The sequence below is a fragment of the Ranitomeya imitator genome, chromosome 5 (assembly GCF_032444005.1).
Source record: "Ranitomeya imitator isolate aRanImi1 chromosome 5, aRanImi1.pri, whole genome shotgun sequence".
Classification (NCBI taxonomy): domain Eukaryota; kingdom Metazoa; phylum Chordata; class Amphibia; order Anura; family Dendrobatidae; genus Ranitomeya; species Ranitomeya imitator.
The window spans coordinates 201,431,470-201,458,431 of record NC_091286.1 but is presented as its reverse complement, the minus strand read 5'-3'; the positions used below and the strand labels follow the sequence as shown (position 1 = coordinate 201,458,431).

Here is a 26,962-nt window from a genome sequence, read left to right as displayed (position 1 = left end):
TTTTCCTGGCGCTCGGATTGCTTTACGATGAGCCTAATTCAGTGGATCAGGCTGAGAAAAATTTGCTGGCTTTGTGCCAGGGTCAGGATGATATAGAAGTATATTGTCAGAAATTTAGGAAGTGGTCAGTACTCACTCTGTGGAATGAATCTGCGCTGGCAGCTTTGTTCAGAAAGGGTCTCTCTGAGGCTCTTAAGGATGTCATGGTGGGTTTTCCTATGCCTGCTGGTTTGAATGAGTCTATGTCTTTGGCCATTCAGATCGGTCGACGCTTGTGCGAGCGTAAATCTGTGCACCATTTGGCGGTATTGTCTAAGATTAAACCTGAGCCTATGCAGTGCGATAGGACTATGACCAGAGTTGAACGGCAAAAACACAGACGTCTGGTCTGTGTTTCTACTGTGGTGATTCCACTCATGCTATTTCTGATTGTCCTAAGCGCACTAAGCGGTTCGATAGGTCTGCCGTCATTGGTACTGTACAATCCAAATTCCTTCTGTCCATTACCTTGATATGCACTTTGTCATCGTATTCTGTCATGGCGTTTGTGGATTCAGGCGCTGCCCTGAATCTGATGGATTTGGATTATGCTAAACGTTGTGGGTTTTTCTTGGAGCCTTTGCGGTGTCCTATTCCGTTGAGAGGAATTGATGCTACACCTTTGGCCAAGAATAAACCTCAGTACTGGACCCAGCTGACCATGTGCATGGCTCCTGCACATCAGGAAGTTATTCGCTTTCTGGTGCTACATAATCTGCATGATGTGGTCGTGTTGGGGTTGCCATGGCTGCAAACCCATAATCCAGTATTGGATTGGAACTCTATGTCGGTATCCAGCTGGGGTTGTCAGGGGGTACATGGTGATGTTCCATTTTTGTCTATTTCGTCATCCACTCCTTCTGAGGTCCCAGAGTTCTTGTCTGATTATCAGGATGTATTTGAAGAGCCCAAGTCCGATGCCCTACCTCCGCATAGGGATTGTGATTGTGCTATCAATTTGATTCCTGGTAGTAAATTCCCTAAAGGTCGATTATTTAATTTATCCGTGCCTGAACACGCCGCTATGCGCAGTTATGTGAAGGAATCCCTGGAGAAGGGACATATTCGCCCATCGTCATCACCACTGGGAGCAGGGTTCTTTTTTGTAGCCAAGAAGGATGGTTCGCTGAGACCATAAATTGATTACCGCCTTCTTAATAAGATCACTGTTAAATTTCAGTATCCCTTGCCATTGTTATCTGACTTGTTTGCTCGGATTAAGGGGGCTAGTTGGTTCACTAAGATAGATCTTCGTGGTGCGTATAATCTGGTGAGAATCAGGCAAGGAGATGAATGGAAAACTGCATTTAATACGCCCGAGGGTCATTTTGAGTATCTAGTGATGCCGTTCGGACTTGCCAATGCTCCATCTGTGTTTCAGTCTTTTATGCATGACATCTTCCGTGAGTATCTGGATAAATTCCTGATTGTTTACTTGGATGACATTTTGATCTTCTCAGATGATTGGGACTCTCATGTGAAGCAGGTCAGAATGGTTTTCCAGGTCCTGCGTGCTAATTCTTTGTTTGTGAAGGGATCAAAGTGTCTCTTCGGTGTGCAGAAAGTTTCATTTTTGGGGTTCATCTTTTCCCCTTCTACTATCGAGATGGATCCGGTTAAGGTCCAAGCCATCCAGGATTGGACTCAGCCGACATCTCTGAAAAGTCTGCAAAAATTCCTGGGCTTTGCTAATTTTTATCGTCGCTTCATCTGTAATTTTTCTAGCATTGCCAAACCATTGATCGATTTGACCAAGAAGGGTGCTGATTTGGTTAATTGGGCTTCTGCTGCTGTGGAAGCTTTTCAGGAGTTGAAGCATCGTTTTTGTTCTGCCCCTGTGTTGTGTCAACCAGATGTTTCTCTTCCGTTCCAGGTCGAGGTTGATGCTTCTGAGATTGGAGCAGGGGCGGTTTTGTCACAGAGAGGTTCTGGTTGCTCAGTGTTGAAACCATGTGCTTTCTTTTCCAGGAAGTTTTCGGCTGCTGAGCGTAATTATGATGTGGGCAACCGAGAGTTGCTGGCCATGAAGTGGGCATTCGAGGAATGGCGTCATTGGCTTGAAGGAGCTAAGCATCGCGTGGTGGTATTGACTGATCATAAGAACCTTACTTATCTCGAGTCTGCCAAGCGCTTGAATCCTAGACAGGCCCGTTGGTCGTTATTTTTTGCCCGCTTCGATTTTGTGATTTCGTACCTTCCGGGCTCTAAAAATGTGAAGGCGGATGCTCTGTCTAGGAGTTTTGTGCCCGACTCTCCGGGTTCATCTGAGCCGGCGAGTATCCTCAAGGAAGGAGTCATTGTGTCTGCCATCTCCCCTGATTTGCGGCGAGTGTTGCAAAAATTTCAGGCGAATAAACCTGATCGTTGTCCGGCGGAGAAACTGTTCGTCCCTGATAGGTGGACTAGTAAAGTTATATCTGAACTTCATTGTTCGGTGTTGGCTGGTCATCCTGGAATCTTTGGTACCAGAGAGTTAGTGGCTAGATCCTTCTGGTGGCCATCTCTGTCACGGGATGTACGTACTTTTGTGCAGTCCTGTGGGATTTGTGCTAGGGCTAAGCCCTGCTGTTCACGTGCCAGTGGGTTGCTTTTGCCCTTGCCGGTCCCAAAGAGGCCTTGGACACATATTTCGATGGATTTCATTTCTGACCTTCCCGTTTCTCAAAAGATGTCAGTCATTTGGGTGGTCTATGATCGCTTTTCTAAAATGGTCCATCTGGTGCCCTTGGTTAAATTGCCTTCCTCCTCTGATTTGGTGCCTTTGTTCTTCCAGCATGTGGTTCGTTTGCATGGCATTCCTGAGAATATTGTTTCTGACAGAGGTTCCCAGTTTGTTTCGAGGTTTTGGCGAGCCTTTTGTGGTAGGATGGGCATTGACCTGTTTTTTTCCTCGGCTTTCCATCCTCAGACTAATGGCGAGACCGAACGAACCAATCAGACCTTGGAGACATATCTGAGATGTTTTGTTTCTGCAGACCAGGATGATTGGGTGTCCTTTTTGCCGTTGGCTGAGTTCGCCCTTAATAATCGGGCCAGCTCGGCTACCTTGGTCTCTCCATTTTTCTGCAATTCTGGGTTCCATCCTCGTTTCTCTTCAGGACAGGTTGAGTCTTCGGACTGTCCTGGTGTGGATTCTGTGGTGGACAGGTTGCAGCAGATCTGGACTCAGGTAGTGGACAATTTGACCTTGTCCCAGGAGAAGGCTCAACTTTTCGCTAATCGCAGACGCCGTGTGGGTCCCCGACTTCGTGTTGGGGATCTGGTTTGGTTATCTTCTCGTCATATTCCTATGAAGGTTTCCTCTCCTAAATTTAAACCTCGTTTTATTGGTCCGTATAGGATTTCTGAGATTCTCAATCCTGTGTCTTTTCGTCTGACCCTCCCAGACTCCTTTTCCATACATAATGTATTCCATAGGTCGTTGTTGCGGAGATACGTGGCACCTATGGTTCCATCTGTTGAGCCTCCTGCCCCGGTTTTGGTGGAGGGGGAATTGGAGTATATTGTGGAGAAAATTTTGGATTCTCGTGTTTCTAGACGGAAACTCCAGTATCTGGTTAAATGGAAGGGTTATGCTCAGGAAGATAATTCCTGGGTTTTTGTCTCTGATGTCCATGCTCCAGATCTTGTTCGTGCCTTTCATGTGGCTCATCCTGGTCGGCCTGGGGGCTCTGGTGAGGGTTCGGTGACCCCTCCTCAAGGGGGGGGTACTGTTGTGAATTCTGTGGCTGAATTCACTCCTGTGGTCACAAGTGATACTGCAGCTTCTGAGCTTCCTCCCTCAGGTGTTCTGGTGAGCTCGTTGGCTGCTTTGTTATTTAACTCCACCTGATTCTGTCTTCCTCGCTCCTTGTCAATGTTCCAGTGTTGGACCTGAGCTTCTGGATCTTTCCTGTGGCCTGCTGCTCTGCTTAGATAAGTGCTTCTTTGCTTTTGTTGCTACTTTTTCTGTCCAGCTTGTCTATTCGTTTTTGCTGGAAGCTCTGAGACGCAAAGGGTGCACCGCCGTGCCGTTAGTTCGGCACGGTGGGTCTTTTTGCCCCCTTTGCGTGGTTTTTTGCTTTAGGGTTTTTTGTAGACTGCAAAGTTCTCTTTGCTATCCCTCACTCTATCTAGAATATCGGGCCTCACTTTGCTGAATCTATTTCATCCCTACGTTTGTCTTTTCATCTTGCTAACAGTCATTATATGTGGGGGGCTGCCTTTTCCTTTGGGGTATTTCTCTGAGGCAAGTCAGGCTTGTTTTTCTATCTTCAGGCTAGTCAGCTCCTCAGGCTGTGCCGAGTTGCATAGGTAGTGACAGGCGCAATCCACAGCTGCCTTTAGTTGTGTTTAGGATAGGTTCAGGTATTGCGGTCTACAGAGATTCCACGTCTCAGAGCTCGTTCTATTGTTTTTGGGTTATTGTCAGATCACTGTATGTGCTCTGATTGCTGGCACACTGTGTCACTGGATTGCCTACATAACAGTCACCTAAATACACTGCAGGGGCAGATAGTATAGAGCTTTATGTATGAGTGGTCACCTATATACACTGCAGGGGCAGATAGTATAGAGCTTTATGTATGAGTGGTCACCTATATACACTGCAGGGGCAGATAGTAGAGCTTTATATATGAGTGGTCACCTATATACACTGCAGGGGCAGATAGTAGAGCTTTATATATGAGTGGTCACCTATATACACTGCAGGGGCAGATAGTATACAGCTTTATGTACGAGTGGTCACCTATATACACTGCAGGGGCAGATAGCATAGAGCTTTATGTATGAGTGGTCACCTATATACACTGCAGGGGCAGATAGTATAGAGCTTTATGTATGAGTGGTCACCTATATACACTGCAGGGGCAGATAGTATACAGCTTTATGTACGAGTGGTCACCTATATACACTGCAGGGGCAGATAGTATACAGCTTTATGTATGAGTGGTCACCTACACTGCAGGGGTAGATAGTATACAGCTTTATGTACGAGTGATCACCTATATACACTGCAGGGGCAGATAGTATAGAGCCTTATGTATGAGTGGTCACCTAAATATACTGCAGGGGCAGATAGGATAGAGCTTTATGTATGAGTGGGCACCTAAATATACTGCAGGGGCAGATAGTAGAGCTTTATGTATGAGTGGTCACCTATATACACTGCAGGGGCAGATAGTATACAGCTTTATGTATGAGTGGTCACCTACACTGCAGGGGTAGATAGTATACAGCTTTATGTACGAGTGATCACCTATATACACTGCAGGGGCAGATAGTATAGAGCTTTATGTATGAGTGGTCACCTACACTGCAGGGGCCAGATAGTATACAGCTTTATGTAGGAGTGGTCACCTATATACACTGCAGGGGCAGATAGTAGAGCTTTATGTATGAGTAGTCACCTAAATACACTGCAGGGGCAGATAGTATACAGCTTTATGTACGAGTGGTCACCTATATACACTGCAGGGGCAGATAGTATACAGCTTTATGTATGAGTGGTCACCTAAATACACTGCAGGGGCACATTGTATACAGCTTTATGTATGAGTGGTCACCTATATACACTGCAGGGGCAGATAGTATTGAGCTTTATGTATGAGTGGTCACCTATATACACTGCAGGGACAGATAGTACAGAGCTTTATGTATGAGTGGGCACCTATATACACTGCAGGGACAGATAGTACAGAGCTTTATGTAGGAGTGGGCACCTATATACACTGCACGGGCAGATAGTATACAGCTTTATGTAGGAGTGGTCACCTATAATCACTGCAGGGGCAGACAGTACAGAGCTTTATGTATGAGTGGTCACCTATATACACTGCAGGGGCAGATAGTACAGAGCTTTATATATGAGTGGTCACCTATATACACTGCAGGGGCAGATAGTATACAGCTTTATGTATGAGTGGTCACCTACACTGCAGGGGCAGATAGTATACAGCTTTATGTATGAGTGGTCACCTATATACACTGCAGGGGCAGATAGTATACAGCTTTATGTAGGAGTGGTCACCTATATACACTGCAGGGGCAGATAGTACAGAGCTTTATGTATGAGTGAGCACCTATATACACTGCAGGGGCAGATAGTATACAGCTTTATGTAGGAGTGGTCACCTATATACACTGCAGGGGCAGATAGTATACAGCTTTATGTATGAGTGGTCACCTATATACACTGCAGGGACAGATAGTACAGAGCTTTATGTATGAGTGGTCACCTATATACACTGCAGGGGCAGATAGTAGAGCTTTATGTATGAGTGGTCACCTAAATACACTGCAGGGGCAGATAGTATAGAGCTTTATGTATGAGTGGTCACCTAAATACACTGCAGGGGCAGATAGTATAGAGCTTTATGTACGAGTGGTCACCTATATACACTGCAGGGGCAGATAGTATACAGCTTTATGTACGAGTGGTCACCTATATACACTGCAGGGGCAGATAGTATAGAGCCTTATGTATGAGTGGTCACCTAAATATACTGCAGGGGCAGATAGGATAGAGCTTTATGTATGAGTGGGCACCTAAATATACTGCAGGGGCAGATAGGATAGAGCTTTATGTAGGAGTGGTCACCTACACTGCAGGGGCAGATAGTATACAGCTTTATGTAGGAGTGGTCACCTATATACACTGCAGGGGCAGATAGTATACAGCTTTATGTACGAGTGGTCACCTATATACACTGCAGGGGCAGATAGTATACAGCTTTATGTATGAGTGGTCACCTAAATACACTGCAGGGGCAGATTGTATACAGCTTTATGTATGAGTGGTCACCTATATACACTGCAGGGGCAGATAGTATTGAGCTTTATGTATGAGTGGTCACCTATATACACTGCAGGGACAGATAGTACAGAGCTTTATGTATGAGTGGTCACCTATATACACTGCAGGGGCAGATAGTATACAGCTTTATGTAGGAGTGGGCACCTATATACACTGCAGGGGCAGATAGTATACAGCTTTATGTAGGAGTGGTCACCTATATACACTGCAGGGGCAGATAGTAGAGGTTTATGTATGAGTGGTCACCTATATACACTGCAGGGGCAGATAGTACAGATCTTTATGTATGAGTGGTCACCTATATACACTGCAGGGGCAGATAGTATACAGCTTTATGTAGGAGTGGTCACCTATATACACTGCAGGGGCAGATAGTATACAGCTTTATGTATGAGTGGGCACCTATATACACTGCAGGGGCAGATAGTATACAGCTTTATGTAGGAGTGGTCACCTATATACACTGCAGGGGCAGATAGTATACAGCTTTATGTAGGAGTGGTCACCTATATACACTGCAGGGGCAGATAGTAGAGGTTTATGTATGAGTGGTCACCTATATACACTGCAGGGGCAGATAGTATACAGCTTTATGTAGGAGTGGTCACCTATATACACTGCAGGGGCAGATAGTAGAGGTTTATGTATGAGTAGTCACCTATATACACTGCAGGGGCAGATAGTATACAGCTTTATGTAGGAGTGGGCACCTATATACACTGCAGGGGCAGATAGTATACAGCTTTATGTAGGAGTGGTCACCTATATACACTGCAGGGGCAGATAGTAGAGGTTTATGTATGAGTGGTCACCTATATACACTGCAGGGGCAGATAGTATACAGCTTTATGTAGGAGTGGTCACCTATATACACTGCAGGGGCAGATAGTAGAGGTTTATGTATGAGTGGTCACCTATATACACTGCAGGGGCAGATAGTATACAGCTTTATGTAGGAGTGGGCACCTATATACACTGCAGGGGCAGATAGTATACAGCTTTATGTAGGAGTGGTCACCTATATACACTGCAGGGGCAGATAGTAGAGGTTTATGTATGAGTGGTCACCTATATACACTGCAGGGGCAGATAGTATACAGCTTTATGTATGAGTGGTCACCTATATACACTGCAGGGGCAGATAGTATAGAGCTTTATGTATGAGTGGTCACCTATATACACTGCAGGGGCAGATAGTAGAGCATTATATATGAGTGGGCACCTATATACACTGCAGGGGCCGAATATCTGAGATGGAAGCAGTGCATTCTGGGTCTAACAGGGCCAAGACCGGATATATAGTACACGGGGTATAACCAGCTGTAACCCATCCAAGCCCGGCCATCTGCCTGCAGCACAGCACGCCCCTTATGGAGCAGGGCGGACATCCGGCATAAGATGACTAGTAGCCCGTACCTGAGCTGTCAGACCCCGCTCTTCGTCCTCATGGCCGTTCAGGACCCTCCGCAGCTTATCCATGCCTCCCTCTGTACGACACCACACTCCACCAGTGACACACCGTACAGCCAGCCACCTTCACGTCCTGTCACGTGATGACAACAGCATGTGACTCGCTTGACGGCAATCTCCGCCTGGTGTCCGGAACTGTGACATGCATGGCCCCTCCCCCAGAGCGTGTACGGACTACGGAAGCCTGCGGGGTCAACACTGAATATACAATGCTGCGACAGTGTGGCCCCTCCTGTCGCGATTCTCAGTCTTGATCGTGATCCTAAATGCCTGTGCGAACATAAGCCATGGTGTCACAGCAGCATGTCCGTGCCTGCCAGCCAGTGCTGTTACATGCAGGGATTGTGCCCAGTCACTCTCTGCTTGGTGGCAGGAATTCCAGAAGGTTCACAGACATTGCTTCTTTCTCCGCCGGGACCGATCAGTTATTTTTCTCAATTCATAGTTAAAATCTGTGTTCAGTGAAGAATTTTCCATAACTGAGCTAGGAGATGACAGTCGGTGCTTCTATGTACAGGGGAGAGGGAGGATGATGATGGCCCCTGGCTCCCCTCACCCCTGTCATTGGACCCTGATGTCCCCCAGGAATTGAGAATTTTGAAAATGAAATATCAGTCCTGACGGAGACAGAAGCGAGTTTCTCTGATAAAGATATACTACGGAGTTTTTGATATTGCCGTTTATGTATTAAATGAATACAAGTTACAATTTAAGCTGCTTTGAGTTGTACTACTATGACGTAGGTACATGGTGTCTAAATAATGAAATTCCCATATGTACTCGCGTGTAGAATTGCCAATTATTCCATAGCTGTTGCAGGTCAGGTCTATTCTATAAAGACACATGCAGCACATACACCGTAACCATATCAGACACATGCAGCACACACACCGTTCATATATCAGACACATGCAGCACACACCGTTCACATATCAGACACATGCAACACACACACCGTTCACATATCAGACACATGCAGCACACACCGTTCACATATCAGACACATGCAACACACACACCGCTCACATATCAGACACATGCAGCACACACCGTTCACATATCAGACACATGCAGGACACACACCGTTCACATATCAGACACATGCAGCACACACCGTTCACATATCAGACACATGCAGCACACACACCGTTCATATATCAGACACATGCAGCACACACACCGCTCACATATCAGACACATGCAGCACATACACCGTAACCATATCAGACACATGCAGCACACACACCGTTCATATATCAGACACATGCAGCACACACACCGCTCACATATCAGACACATGCAGCACACACACCGTTCACATATCAGACACATGCAGCACATACACCGTAACCATATCAGACACATGCAGCACACACACCGTTCATATATCAGACACATGCAGCACACACACCGTTCACATATCAGACACATGCAGCACATACACCGTAACCATATCAGACACATGCAGCACACACACGGTTCACATATCAGACACATGCAGCACACACACCGTTCACATATCAGACACATGCAGCACACACACCGGTCACATATCAGACACATGCAGCACACACACCGTTCACATATCAGACACATGCAGCACACACACCGTTCATATATCAGACACATGCAGCACACACACCGTTCACATGTCAGACACATGCAGCACACACCGCTCACATATCAGACACATGCAGCACACACACCGTTCACATATCAGACACATGCAGCACACACACCGCTCACATATCAGACACATGCAGCACACACACCGTTCACATATCAGACACATGCAGCACACACACCGTTCACATATCAGACGCATGCAGCACACACACCGTTCACATATCAGACACATGCAGCACACACACCGTTCACATATCAGACACATGCAACACACACACCGTTCACATATCAGACACATGCAGCACACACGCCGCTCACATATCAGACACATGCAGCACACACACCGTTCACATATCAGACGCATGCAGCACACACACCGTTCACATATCAGACGCATGCAGCACACACACCGTTCATATATCAGACACATGCAGCACACACACCGTTCACATATCAGACACATGCAGCACACACGCCGCTCACATATCAGACACATGCAGCACACACACCGTTCATATATCAGACACATGCAGCACACACACCGTTCACATATCAGACACATGCAGCACACACACCGTTCATATATCAGACGCATGCAGCACACACACCGTTCACATATCAGACACATGCAGCACACACGCCGCTCACATATCAGACACATGCAGCACACACACCGTTCATATATCAGACACATGCAGCACACACACCGTTCATATATCAGACACATGCAGCACACACACCGTTCACATATCAGACACATGCAACACACACACCGTTCACATATCAGACACATGCAGCACACACACCGTTCACATATCAGACACATGCAGCACACACACCGTTCACATATCAAACACATGCAGCACACACACCGTTCGCATATCATACACATGCAGCGCACACACCGCTCACATATCAGACACATGCAGTACACACACCGTTCTCATATCAGACACATGCAGCGCACACACCGCTCACATATCAGACACATGCAGCACACACGCTGTTCACATATCAGACACATGCAGCACACACTTCGTTCACATATCAGACACATGCAGCACACACACCGTTCACATATCAGACACATGCAGCACATACATTGTTCACATATCAGACACATGCAGCACACACACGGTTCACATATCAGACACATCCAGCGCACACACCGTTCACATATCAGACACATGCAGCACACACACGGTTCACATATCGGACACATCCAGCACACACCCCGCTCATATATCAGACACATGCAGCACACACACCATTCACATGCCAGAAACATCCAGCACACACACCGTTCACATGTCAGACATATGCAGCACACACATCGTTCACATATCAGACACATGCAGCACACACACCATTCACATATCAGACACATGCAGCACACACCGTTCACATATCAGACACATGCAGCACACACACCGTTCACATGTCAGACACATGCAGCACACACACCGTTCACATATAAGAGACATCCAGCACACACACCGTTCACATATCAGACACATGCAGGACACACACCGTTCACATATCAGACACATGCAGCACACACACGGTTCACATATCAGACACATACAGCACACACACCGTTCACATATAAGAGACATCCAGCACACACACCGTTCACATATCAGACACATACAGCACACACACCGTTCACATATAAGAGACATCCAGCACACACACCGTTCACATATCAGACACATGCAGGACACACACGGTTCACATATCAGACACATCCAGCACACACACCGTTCACATATCAGACACATGCAGCACACACACTGTTCACATATCAGACGCATGCAGCACACACACCGCTCATATATCAGTCACATGCAGCACACACACCGTTCACATATCAGACACATGCAGCACACACACCGTTCACATGTCAGACACATGCAGCACACACACCGTTCACATATCAGACACATACAGCACACACACCGTTCACATATAAGAGACATCCAGCACACACACCGTTCACATATCAGACACATGCAGCACACACACCATTCACATATCAGACACATGCAGCACACACACTGTTCACATATCAGACGCATGCAGCACACACACCGCTCATAAATCAGTCACATGCAGCACACACACCGTTCACATATCAGACACATGCAGCACACACGGTTCACATATCAGACACATCCAGCACACACACCGTTCACATATCAGACACATGCAGCACACACGGTTCACATATCAGACACATCCAGCACACACACCATTCACATGTCAGATATATGCAGCACACACATCGTTCACATATCAGACACATGCAGCACACACACCATTCACATATCAGACACATGCAGCACACACACCATTCACATATCAGACACATGCAGCGCACACCGTTCACATATCAGACACATCCAGCACACACACCGTTCACATGTCAGACATATGCAGCACACACATGGTTCACATATCAGACACATGCAGCACACACACCATTCACATATCAGACACATGCAGCACACACACCATTCACATATCAGACACATGCAGCACACACACCGTTCACATATCAGACACATCCAGCACACATCCCCGCTCATATATCAGACACATGCAGCACACACATTGTTCACATGTCAGACACATGCAGTACACACCGTTCACATATCAGACACATGCAGCACACACACCGTTCACATATCAGACACATGCAGCACACACACCGCTCATATATCAGACACATGCAGCACACACACTGTTCACATGTCAGACACATGCAGCACACACACCGCTCATATCAGTCACATGCAGCACACACACCGTTCACATATCAGACACATGCAGCACACACACCGTTCATATATCAGACACATGCAGCACACACCGTTCACATATCAGACACATGCAACACACACACCGCTCACATATCAGACACATGCAGCACACACCGTTCACATATCAGACACATGCAGGACACACACCGTTCACATATCAGACACATGCAGCACACACCGTTCACATATCAGACACATGCAGCACACACACCGTTCATATATCAGACACATGCAGCACACACACCGCTCACATATCAGACACATGCAGCACATACACCGTAACCATATCAGACACATGCAGCACACACACCGTTCATATATCAGACACATGCAGCACACACACCGCTCACATATCAGACACATGCAGCACACACACCGTTCATATATCAGACACATGCAGCACACACACCGCTCACATATCAGACACATGCAGCACACACACCGTTCACATATCAGACACATGCAGCACATACACCGTAACCATATCAGACACATGCAGCACACACACCGTTCATATATCAGACACATGCAGCACACACACCGTTCACATATCAGACACATGCAGCACATACACCGTAACCATATCAGACACATGCAGCACACACACGGTTCACATATCAGACACATGCAGCACACACACCGTTCACATATCAGACACATGCAGCACACACACCGCTCACATATCAGACACATGCAGCACACACACCGTTCACATATCAGACACATGCAGCACACACACCGTTCATATATCAGACACATGCAGCACACACACCGTTCACATGTCAGACACATGCAGCACACACCGCTCACATATCAGACACATGCAGCACACACACCGTTCACATATCAGACACATGCAGCACACACACCGCTCACATATCAGACACATGCAGCACACACACCGTTCACATATCAGACACATGCAGCACACACACCGTTCACATATCAGACGCATGCAGCACACACACCGTTCACATATCAGACACATGCAGCACACACACCGTTCACATATCAGACACATGCAACACACACACCGTTCACATATCAGACACATGCAGCACACACGCCGCTCACATATCAGACACATGCAGCACACACACCGTTCACATATCAGACGCATGCAGCACACACACCGTTCACATATCAGACGCATGCAGCACACACACCGTTCATATATCAGACACATGCAGCACACACACCGTTCACATATCAGACACATGCAGCACACACGCCGCTCACATATCAGACACATGCAGCACACACACCGTTCATATATCAGACACATGCAGCACACACACCGTTCACATATCAGACACATGCAGCACACACACCGTTCATATATCAGACGCATGCAGCACACACACCGTTCACATATCAGACACATGCAGCACACACGCCGCTCACATATCAGACACATGCAGCACACACACCGTTCATATATCAGACACATGCAGCACACACACCGTTCATATATCAGACACATGCAGCACACACACCGTTCACATATCAGACACATGCAACACACACACCGTTCACATATCAGACACATGCAGCACACACACCGTTCACATATCAGACACATGCAGCACACACACCGTTCACATATCAAACACATGCAGCACACACACCGTTCGCATATCATACACATGCAGCGCACACACCGCTCACATATCAGACACATGCAGTACACACACCGTTCTCATATCAGACACATGCAGCGCACACACCGCTCACATATCAGACACATGCAGCACACACGCTGTTCACATATCAGACACATGCAGCACACACTTCGTTCACATATCAGACACATGCAGCACACACACCGTTCACATATCAGACACATGCAGCACATACATTGTTCACATATCAGACACATGCAGCACACACACGGTTCACATATCAGACACATCCAGCGCACACACCGTTCACATATCAGACACATGCAGCACACACACGGTTCACATATCAGACACATCCAGCACACACCCCGCTCATATATCAGACACATGCAGCACACACACCATTCACATGCCAGAAACATCCAGCACACACACCGTTCACATGTCAGACATATGCAGCACACACATCGTTCACATATCAGACACATGCAGCACACACACCATTCACATATCAGACACATGCAGCACACACCGTTCACATATCAGACACATGCAGCACACACACCGTTCACATGTCAGACACATGCAGCACACACACCGTTCACATATAAGAGACATCCAGCACACACACCGTTCACATATCAGACACATGCAGGACACACACCGTTCACATATCAGACACATGCAGCACACACACGGTTCACATATCAGACACATACAGCACACACACCGTTCACATATAAGAGACATCCAGCACACACACCGTTCACATATCAGACACATACAGCACACACACCGTTCACATATAAGAGACATCCAGCACACACACCGTTCACATATCAGACACATGCAGGACACACACGGTTCACATATCAGACACATCCAGCACACACACCGTTCACATATCAGACACATGCAGCACACACACTGTTCACATATCAGACGCATGCAGCACACACACCGCTCATATATCAGTCACATGCAGCACACACACCGTTCACATATCAGACACATGCAGCACACACACCGTTCACATGTCAGACACATGCAGCACACACACCGTTCACATATCAGACACATACAGCACACACACCGTTCACATATAAGAGACATCCAGCACACACACCGTTCACATATCAGACACATGCAGCACACACACCATTCACATATCAGACACATGCAGCACACACACTGTTCACATATCAGACGCATGCAGCACACACACCGCTCATAAATCAGTCACATGCAGCACACACACCGTTCACATATCAGACACATGCAGCACACACGGTTCACATATCAGACACATCCAGCACACACACCGTTCACATATCAGACACATGCAGCACACACGGTTCACATATCAGACACATCCAGCACACACACCATTCACATGTCAGATATATGCAGCACACACATCGTTCACATATCAGACACATGCAGCACACACACCATTCACATATCAGACACATGCAGCACACACACCATTCACATATCAGACACATGCAGCGCACACCGTTCACATATCAGACACATCCAGCACACACACCGTTCACATGTCAGACATATGCAGCACACACATGGTTCACATATCAGACACATGCAGCACACACACCATTCACATATCAGACACATGCAGCACACACACCATTCACATATCAGACACATGCAGCACACACACCGTTCACATATCAGACACATCCAGCACACATCCCCGCTCATATATCAGACACATGCAGCACACACATTGTTCACATGTCAGACACATGCAGTACACACCGTTCACATATCAGACACATGCAGCACACACACCGTTCACATATCAGACACATGCAGCACACACACCGCTCATATATCAGACACATGCAGCACACACACTGTTCACATGTCAGACACATGCAGCACACACACCGCTCATATCAGTCACATGCAGCACACACACCGTTCACATATCAGACACATGCAGCACACACACCGCTCACATATCAGACACATGCAGCACACACACCGTTCACATATCAGACACATGCAGCACACACACCGTTCACATGTCAGACACATGCAGCACACACACCAATCACAGACACATGCAGCACACACAGCTCACATATCAGACACATGCAACACACACACCGCTCACATATCAGACACATGCAGCACATACACCGCTCACATATCAGACACATGCAGCACACACACCGTTCACATATCAGACACATGCAGCACACACCGCTTATATATGAGACATGCAGTACACACACCGTTCTCATATCAGACACATGCAGCACACACCGCTCATATATGAGACACATGCAGCACAGACCACTCATATCAGACACATGCAGCACACACCTTTCACATATCAGACACATGCAGCACACACACTGTTCACATATCAGACACATGCAGCACACACACCGCTCACATATCAGACACATGCAGCACACACACCGCTCACATATCAGACACATGCAGCACACACACCGTTCACATATCAAACACATGCAGCACACACACCGTTCACATATCAAACACATGCAGCACACACACCGCTCACATATCAGACACATGCAGCACACACACCGCTCACATATCACACACATGCAGCACACATCGTTCACATATCAAACACATGCAGCACACACACCGTTCACATATCAGACACATGCAGCACACGCACCGCTCACATATCAAGCATGTAACGCACACACCGCTCACATATCAGACACATGCAGCACACACACCGTTCACATGTCAGACACATGCAGCACACACATCGTTCACATATCAGACACATGCAGCACATACCCCGCTCATATATCAGACACATGCAGCACACACACCGCTCACATATCAGACAAATCCAGCACACACCGTTCACATATCAGACACATCCAGCACACACACCGTTCACATGTCAGACACATGCAGCACACACACCGTTCACATGTCAGACACATGCAGCACACTGCTCATATATCAAACATATGCAGCACACACACCGCTCACATATTAAACACATGCAGCACACGCACCGCTCACATATCAAGCATGTAACACACACACCGCTCACATATCAGACGCATACAGCACACACACCGCTCACATATCAGACACATGAAGCACACACACGGTTCACATATCAGACACATACAGCACACACACCTTTCACATCTTAGACACATGCAGCACATACCCCGCTCATATATCAGACACATGCATCACACACCGCTCACATATCAGACACATGCAGCACACACACCACTCACATATCAGACAAATCCAGCACACACCGTTCACATATCAGACACATCCAGCACACACACCATTCACATGTCAGACACATGCAGCACACACACCGTTCACATGTCAGACACATGCAGCACACACACCGTTCACATATCAGACACTTGCAGCACACACACCGTTCACATATCAGACACATCCAGCACACACACCGTTCACATACCAGACACATCCAGCACAAACACCGTTCACATGTCAGACATATGCAGCACACACACCGTTCACATATCAGACACATGCAGCCCACACCTTTCACATATCAGAGACATGCAGCACACACCCCGTTCACATATCAGACACATGCAGCACCCACACCGTTCACATATCAGACACATGCAGCACACACCGCTCACATATCAAACACATGCAGCACACACACCGTTCACATATCACACACATGCAGCACACACACTGCTCACATATCAGACACATGCAGCACACACACCGCTCACATATCAGACACATGCAGCACACACACCGTTCACATATCAGACATATCCAGCACACACACCGTTCACATGTCAGACATATGCAGCACACACACCGCTCACATATCAGACACATGCAGCACACACACCGTTCACATATCAGACACATGCTGCCCACACACCGTTCACATATCAGACACATGCAGCACACATCGCTCATATATGACACACATGCAGTACACACACCGTTCACATATCAGACACATGCAGCACACACCGCTCATATTTGAGACACATGCAGCACAGACCACTCATATATCAGACAAATGCAGCACACACACCGTTCACATATCAGACACATGCAGCACACACACCGTTCACATATCAGACACATGCAGCATACACACCGTTCACATATCAGACACATGCAGCACACACACCGTTCACATATCAGACACATGCAGCACACACACTGTTCACATATCAGACACATACTGCACACACACCATTCACAGACACATGCAGCACACACCGCTCACATATCAGACACATGCAGCACATACACCGCTCACATATCAGACACATGCAGCACACTGCTCATATATCAAACATATGCAGCACACACCGCTCACATATCAAACACATGCAGCACACGCACCGCTCACATATTAAACATGTAACACACACTGCTGACATATCAGACGCATACAGCACAGACACCGCTCACATATCAGACGCATACAGCACACACACCACTCACATATCACACATGCAGCACATACTCCGCTCACATATCAGACACATGCAGCACACACACTGCTCACATATCAGACACATGCAGCACACACCGCTCACATATCAGACACATGCAGCACACACACCGCTCACATATCGGACACATGCAGCACATACACCGTTGACATATCAGACACATGCAGCACACACCGCTCACATATCAAACATGCAGCACACACCGCTCACATATCAAACACATGCAGCACACGCACCACTCACATATCAAACATGTAACACACACCGCTCGCATATCAGACCCATACAGCACACACACCGCTCACATATCAAACATATGCAGCACACACCGTTCACATATCAGACACATTCAGCACACACACCGCTTACATATCAAACATGCAGCACACACTGCTCACGTATCAGACACATTCAGCACACACACTGCTCACTTATCAAACATATGCAGCACACACACCGCTCACATATCAAACACATGCACCACACACACCGCTCACATATCAGACGCATACAGCACACACACCGCTCACATATCAAACACATGCCGCACACACACCGCTCACATATCAGACACATGCAGCACACACACTGCTCAGATATCAGACATGCAACAGACACACCGTTCACATATCATACATGCAGCACACACACCGTTCACATATCAAACACATGCAGCACACACACCGTTCACATGTCAGACACATGCAGCACACACACCAATCACATATCAGACACATACAGCACACACACCGCTCACATATCAGACACATGCAGTACACACACCGCTCACATATCAAACATGCAGCACACACAGCTGACATCAGACACATACAGCACACACACCGCTCACATATGAAACATGCAGCACACACGCCGTTCACATATCAGACACATGCAGCACACACACCGCTCATATATCAGACACACATGCAGCACGCAAACTGTTTACATATCAGACACATGTAGAGCACACACACCGCTCACATGTTAAACACATAATTTATATCGGAGCTATTTAAAAAAATGAAATTTGCTTTACAGAGGCTGAAGTGGTAAGGGGGGAACTCTTCTACCTCCGAAGCTGTTGCAATTGCAGGCGCGGGCTGGCCCAGGTGGCAGAAATGCATATGCCCCCCGGGCCGGTGTCTAAGCAGCTGCACAGGGCTGCTGGAGGACTGGCAGTGACTAATACATAGCGCACCTGTAGTGCGCGATGGTGTCATCCCGCCAGCAGCCCTAACATGCAAGCTGCAGGGGTATGTGATGAGCAGGCTCCTATGCGCCACGGCCACTCTGAGGGAGAGAGCCAGCAGCCAAGATGAAAGGTCAGCATACCGGCATACCGGCCTGTGTGTGCACGGAGCTCCGGCTTCTCCTGCTCTTATCTGCTATCCCGGCAGAGAAGGAGAGATGGGGGAGGTGCCGGGACAGTGCAGAGCTGTGAGCAGGAGAAACTGAAGAGCTGCACATGGACATCAGCCGGCCCCTGCACCACAGAGGAGAGTGTCTGTGTGTGTATGAGGAGAGAGTGTGTGTGTGTATGAGGAGAGTGTGTGTGTGAGCTGCGTGCGTGCGTGCGTGCGTGTGTGTGTGAGCTGCGTGCGTGTGTGTGTGAGCTGCGTGCGTGCGTGTGTGAGCTGCGTGCGTGCGTGTGTGTGTGAGCTGCGTGCATGCGTGTGTGTGTGAGCTGCGTGCGTGTGTGTGTGTGTGAGCTGCGTGCATCTGTGCGTGTGAGCTGCGTGCATGTGTGCGTGTGAGCTGCGTGCGTGTGTGTGTGAGCTGCGTGCGTGTGTGTGAGCTGCGTGCGTGCGTGTGTGTGAGCTGCGTGCGTGTGTGTGAGCTGCGTGCGTGTGTGTGCTGCGTGCATCTGTGAGCTGCATGTGTGTCATTATACAGTGGGGCCGTGCGTGTGCGTGTCATTATACAGTGGGGCCGTGCGTGTGCCTGTCATTATATAGTGGGGCCGTGCGTGTGCCTGTCATTATACAATGGGTGTGTGTGTGTGTGTCATTATCCAGTGGGGCCGTGCATGTGCCTGTCATTATACAGTGGGGCCATGCGTGTGCGTGTCATTATATAGTGGGGCTGTGCGTGTGCCTGTCATTATACAGAGGGGGGCTGTGTGTGTGTGTGTCATTATACAGTGGGGCTGTGTGTGTATGCCATTATACAGTGTGGTTGTGCGTGTGTGTGTGTCATTATACAGTGGGGCTGTGCGTGTGTGTGTCATTATACAGTGGGGCCGTGCGTGTGCCTGTCATTATATAGTGGGGCTGTGCGTGTGCCTGTCATTATACAGAGGGGGGCTGTGTGTGTGTGTGTCATTATACAGTGGGGCCGTGCATGTGCCTGTCATTATACAGTGGGGCCATGCGTGTGCGTGTCATTATATAGTGGGGCTGTGCGTGTGCCTGTCATTATACAGAGGGGGGCTGTGTGTGTGTGTGTCATTATACAGTGGGGCTGTGTGTGTATGCCATTATACAGTGTGGTTGTGCGTGTGTGTGTGTCATTATACAGTGGGGCTGTGCGTGTGTGTGTCATTATACAGTGGGGCCGTGCGTGTGCCTGTCATTATATAGTGGGGCTGTGCGTGTGCCTGTCATTATACAGAGGGGGGCTGTGTGTGTGTGTGTCATTATACAGTGGGGCCGTGCGTGTGCCTGTCATTATACATTGGGGCCGTGCGTGTGCCTGTCATTATACAGTGGGGCTGTGTGTGTTTGTCATTATACAGTGGGGCTGTGCATGTGTGTCATTATACAGTGGGGCCGTGCGTGTGCCTGTCATTATACAGTGGGGCCGTGCGTTTGCCTGTCATTATACAGTGGGGCCGTGCGTGTGCCTGTCATACAGTGGGGCCGTGCGTGTGCCTGTCATTATAGAGTGGTGCTGTTGCGCGTGTGTGTGTGTGTGTGTGTGTCATTATACAGTCGGGCTGTGCGTGTGTGTGTCATTATACAGTGGGGCTGTACATGTGTGTATGTCATTATATAGTGGGGCTGTGTGTGTGTCATTATACAGTGGGGCTGTGCGTGTGTGTGTCATTATAGAGTGGGGCTGTGCGTGTCATACAGTAGGGCTGTGCGTGTGCCTGTCATTATATAGTGGGGTTGTGCGTGTGTGTCATTATACAGTGGGGCTGTGGGTGTGTGTTTGTCATTATACAGTGGGGCTGTGCGTGTGCCTGTCATACAGTGGGGCTGTGCATGTGTCATTATACAGTGGGGCCATGCGTGTGTGTGTCATTATACAGTGGGGTTGTGCGTGTGTGTCATTATACAGTGGGGCTGTGCGTGTGTGTATGCCATTATACAGTGGGGCTGTGTGTGTATGCCATTATACAGTGTGGTTGTGCGTGTGTGTGTGTCATTATACAGTGGGGCTGTGCGTGTGTGTGTCATTATACAGTGTGGTTGTGCGTGTGTGTGTGTCATTATACAGTGGGGCTGTGCGTGTGTGTGTCATTATACAGTGGGGCTGTGCGTGTGCCTGTCATTATACAGTGGGGCTGTGCGTGTGCCTGTCATTATACAGTGGGGCTGTGCATGTGCCTGTCATACAGTGGGGCTGTGTGTGTGACATTATACAGTGGGGCTGTGCGTGTGTGGGTGTCATTATACAGTGGGGCTGTGTGTGTCATTATACAGTGGGGCTGTGGGTGTCATTATACAGTGGGGCTGTGTGTGTGTGTCATTATACAGTGGGGCTGTGTGTCATTATACAGTGTGGCTGTGTGTGTGTGTCATTATACAGTGTAGCTGTGTGTGTGTGTCATTATACAGTGGGGCTGTGTGTCATTATACAGTGTGGCTGTGTGTGTGTGTCATTATACAGTGTGGCTGTGTGTGTGTGTCATTATACAGTGGGGCTGTGTGTCATTATACAGTGTAGCTGTGTGTGTGTGTCATTATACAGTGTAGCTGTGTGTGTGTGTCATTATACAGTGGGGCTGTGCATGTGTCTGTCATTATACAGTGGGGCTGTGCGTGTGTGTGTGTGTCATTATACAGTGGGGCTGTGCATGTGTCTGTCATTATACAGTGGGGCTGTGTGTGTCATTATACAGTGTAGCTGTGTGTGTGTGTCATTATACAGTGGGGCTGTGTGTGTGTCATTATACAGTGGGGCTGTGCGTGTGTGTGTGTGCCATTGGTGCATTCACTCTGTCATTCTTTGGACTGCAGACTTGTGCTTCTCACATTGCTGGCAGTGCTGTGGTTATTTGGCGGGTGTGTGGCTGTAAGTTTGTGATTTGCATACGTGCGGTCACATGCCGACCAGACTTGCATGGCCTAATGCAACTGTATTGAACAAGGCCCAAAACAGTCTAGTCGAAATGTGGCTGGGAATATATATATCGCATGCTTGCAGTCACAAGACCACCTGTTGCCGGCACCAGAGAATCTTCATAGCGCATGATATGAGGATTCACACATAGTGTCTGTAGACATGTAGCATAAGATCCGACAACCCCTTTAAGGATGAGCCGCTACTCATGGGCCACTGCTGTGTGCTTGCCCCCCAGGCTAAAATTTGCCAGTCAGCCCCTGTGCAATTGTGTATTATAATGAGCTGCAAATGGCCCATAAACAGCTCAGGGGCTCTCTTATGTCTGTGTCCGCTCCTGGTTTTAATAATGAGGCCAAATCATTTTTTTATTTATTTTTCCTTACAAAAACTCATTTTTCAAATCTGAATTGTGTCAGTTTATGTGGTAATACTGTAACTCTGGAAAGCTTTTTTCAATCCCAGTGATTCTGAGGCTGTTTTTCGTGACACATTTCATTTTCGTTATTTTTTATATTGGAAATTTGATGAAAATGTAGAAATATTAGGTATTTTCAAACTTTGAATTTTCATGCCCTTATAACAAATAGTCAAATCACACATAATAATTATTGAACAACATTTCCCATATGTCTGGTTTACATCAGCATTATTTTTGAAATTCTCTTTTATTTTATTAGGATGTCAGAAGGGGTAAAGGCAGCTAGTTTAATTTTTTTCAATAAAATCCACATAATCTATATTTTTCACAAACCTATTAAGTTTTGAAGTGACTTTGAGGGGCCTAAACGTCAACCCCCCACCCCCCCACCCCCCATTGTGATACCAGTTTAAAAACCTCTTGACGTTATCAAAACACCATTCAGGATGTTTGACAATCCTTCAGGTGCTTCATGGGGATTAATGCAAAAGAAGAATGAAAAAATGAATAATTACATTTTTTCAACAGAAATTTCAACGGAATCCTGTTTTCACCTTCCTGACCAGGCCAATTTTTTCAGTTCTGACCACTGTAACTTTAGGAGGTCATAACTCTGGAACGTTTCAATGGATTCCACTGATTCTGAGATTTGTTTTGTGACATATTGTACTTCTCGATAATGGTAAAATTTCTTTGATATGACTTGTGTTTATTTGTGAAAAAAATCAAAAATTTGGTGAAAATTTTGCAATTTTCAAACTTTTAATTTTTATACCCTTAAATCAACATGTCTACTCTACATCAGCACAATTTTTGAAACATATTTTTTTTGTTGGGAAGTTATAATGGTTAAAATTTGACCAGTGATTTCTCATTTTTACAACAAAATTTACAAAACCATTTTTTTAGGGACCACATCACATTTGAAGTGACTTTGGGTGGCCTATATGACAGAAAATACCCCAAAGTGACACCATTCTAAAAACTGCACCCCTGAAGATACTCAAAACCACATTCAAGAAGTTAATTAACCCCTCAGGTGCTTCACAGAAATTAATGGAATGTGGAAGGAAACTTTTTTTTCACAAAAATGTTCTTTTAGACCCAATTTTTATTATTTTCATAAGGGTAACTGGAGAAATTGCACCATACAATTTGTTGTAGATGCACCATACAATTTCTGAATATGCCGTATGTTTGCACACACAACAGGGCTCGGAAGGAAAGGAGCGCCATTTGATTTTTTGAATATAACATTTGCTGAAAAAATTAGCAGACGCCATGTCGCATTTGGAGAGCTGTTATGTTTGCTAATGACAGGTGTTATGAAGGCAATCCAGAAACACAGTGTGCTTAGCGATCAGAGCGCACACAGAGATCTGACAAATACCCAAAAATACAAGAACGAGCTCTGAGACGTGGAAACTCTGTAGACTGCACACCTGATCCTATCCTAAACACAACTAAAAGCGGCTGTGGATTGCGCCTAACAACTACCTAGGCAACTCGGCACAGCCTAAGAAACTAGCTAGCCTGAAGATAGAAAAATAGGCCTGACTTGCCCCAGAGAAATTCCCCAAAGGAAAAGGCAGCCCCCCACATATAATGACTGTGAGTAAGATGAAAAGACAAAACGTAGGGATGAAATAGATTCAGCAAAGTGGGGCCCGATATTCTAGGACAGAGCGAGGACAGTAAAGCGAACTTTGCAGTCTACAAAAAACCCTAAAGCAAAACCACGCAAAGGGGGCAAAAAAAAACCCACCGTGCCGAACTAACGGCACGGCGGTACACCCTTTGCGTCTCAGAGCTTCCAGCAAAACAAAAGACAAGCTGGACAGAAAAAAAGCAACAAAAAAGCAAAAAGCACTTAGCTATACAGAGCAGCAGGTCACAGGAACAATCAGGAGACGCTCAGATCCAACACTGAAACATTGACAAGGAGCCAGGATAGCAGCATCAGGCGGAGTTAAGTAATGAAGCAGTTAACGAGCTCACCAGAACACCTGAGGGAGGAAGCTCAGAAGCTGCAGTACCACTTGTGACCACAGGAGTGAATTCAGCCACAGAATTCACAACAGTACCCCCCCCTTGAGGAGGGGTCACCGAACCCTCACCAGAGCCCCCAGGCCGACCAGGATGAGCCGCATGAAAGGCACGAACAAGATCGGAAGCATGAACATCAGAGGCAAAAACCCAGGAATTATCTTCCTGAGCATAACCCTTCCATTTAACCAGATACTGGAGTTTCCGTCTAGAAACACGAGAATCCAAAATCTTATCCACAATATACTCCAATTCCCCCTCCACCAAAACCGGGGCAGGAGGCTCAACAGATGGAACCATAGGTGCCACGTATCTCCGCAACAACGACCTATGGAATACATTATGTATGGAAAAGGAGTCTGGGAGGGTCAAATGAAAAGACACAGGATTGAGAACCTCAGAAATCCTATACGGACCAATAAAACGAGGTTTAAATTTAGGAGAGGAAACCTTCATAGGAATATGACGAGAAGATAACCAAACCAGATCCCCAACACGAAGTCGGGGACCCACACGGTGTCTGCGATTAGCGAAAAGTTGAGCTTTCTCCTGGGACAAGATCAAATTGTCCACTACCTGAGTCCAGATCTGCTGCAACCTATCCACCACAGAATCCACACCAGGACAGTCCGAAGACTCAACCTGTCCTGAAGAGAAACGAGGATGGAACCCAGAATTGCAAAAAAATGGAGAAACCAAGGTAGCCGAGCTGGCCCGATTATTAAGGGCGAACTCAGCCAACGGCAAAAAGGACACCCAATCATCCTGGTCTGCAGAAACAAAACATCTCAGATATGTTTCCAAGGTCTGATTGGTTCGTTCGGTCTGGCCATTAGTCTGAGGATGGAAAGCCGAGGAAAAGGATAGGTCAATGCCCATCCTACCACAAAAGGCTCGCCAAAACCTTGAAACAAACTGGGAACCTCTGTCAGAAACAATATTCTCAGGAATGCCATGCAACCGAACCACATGCTGAAAGAACAAAGGTACCAAATCAGAGGAGGAAGGCAATTTAGCCAAGGGCACCAGATGGACCATTTTAGAAAAGCGATCACAGACCACCCAAATGACTGACATCTTTTGAGAAACGGGAAGGTCAGAAATGAAATCCATCGAAATATGTGTCCAAGGCCTCTTTGGGACCGGCAAGGGCAAAAGCAACCCACTGGCACGAGAACAGCAGGGCTTAGCCCTAGCACAAATCCCACAGGACTGCACAAAAGTACGTACATCCCGTGACAGAGATGGCCACCAGAAGGATCTAGCCACTAACTCTCTGGTACCAAAGATTCCAGGATGACCAGCCAACACCGAACAATGAAGTT

General features: G+C 47.1%; 1 protein-coding gene across 2 annotated transcripts in view; it reads right to left on the bottom strand.

The window, feature by feature from the left end:
- SFT2D1 (SFT2 domain containing 1) overlaps positions 1 to 26,962 on the bottom strand; it is an 86,725-nt gene that overhangs the window by 38,450 nt on the left and 21,313 nt on the right. The window contains exon 1 of one of the 2 annotated variants that reach the window (XM_069769508.1): positions 8,252 to 8,414. The exons of the other annotated variant lie outside the window; for it this stretch is intronic. Coding sequence (XP_069625609.1) covers positions 8,252 to 8,314 — 63 coding nt within the window. The 5' untranslated portion in view covers positions 8,315 to 8,414. Of the gene's footprint in view, positions 1 to 8,251; positions 8,415 to 26,962 lie in introns of those variants that run through there. 2 annotated transcript variants of the gene reach the window in all.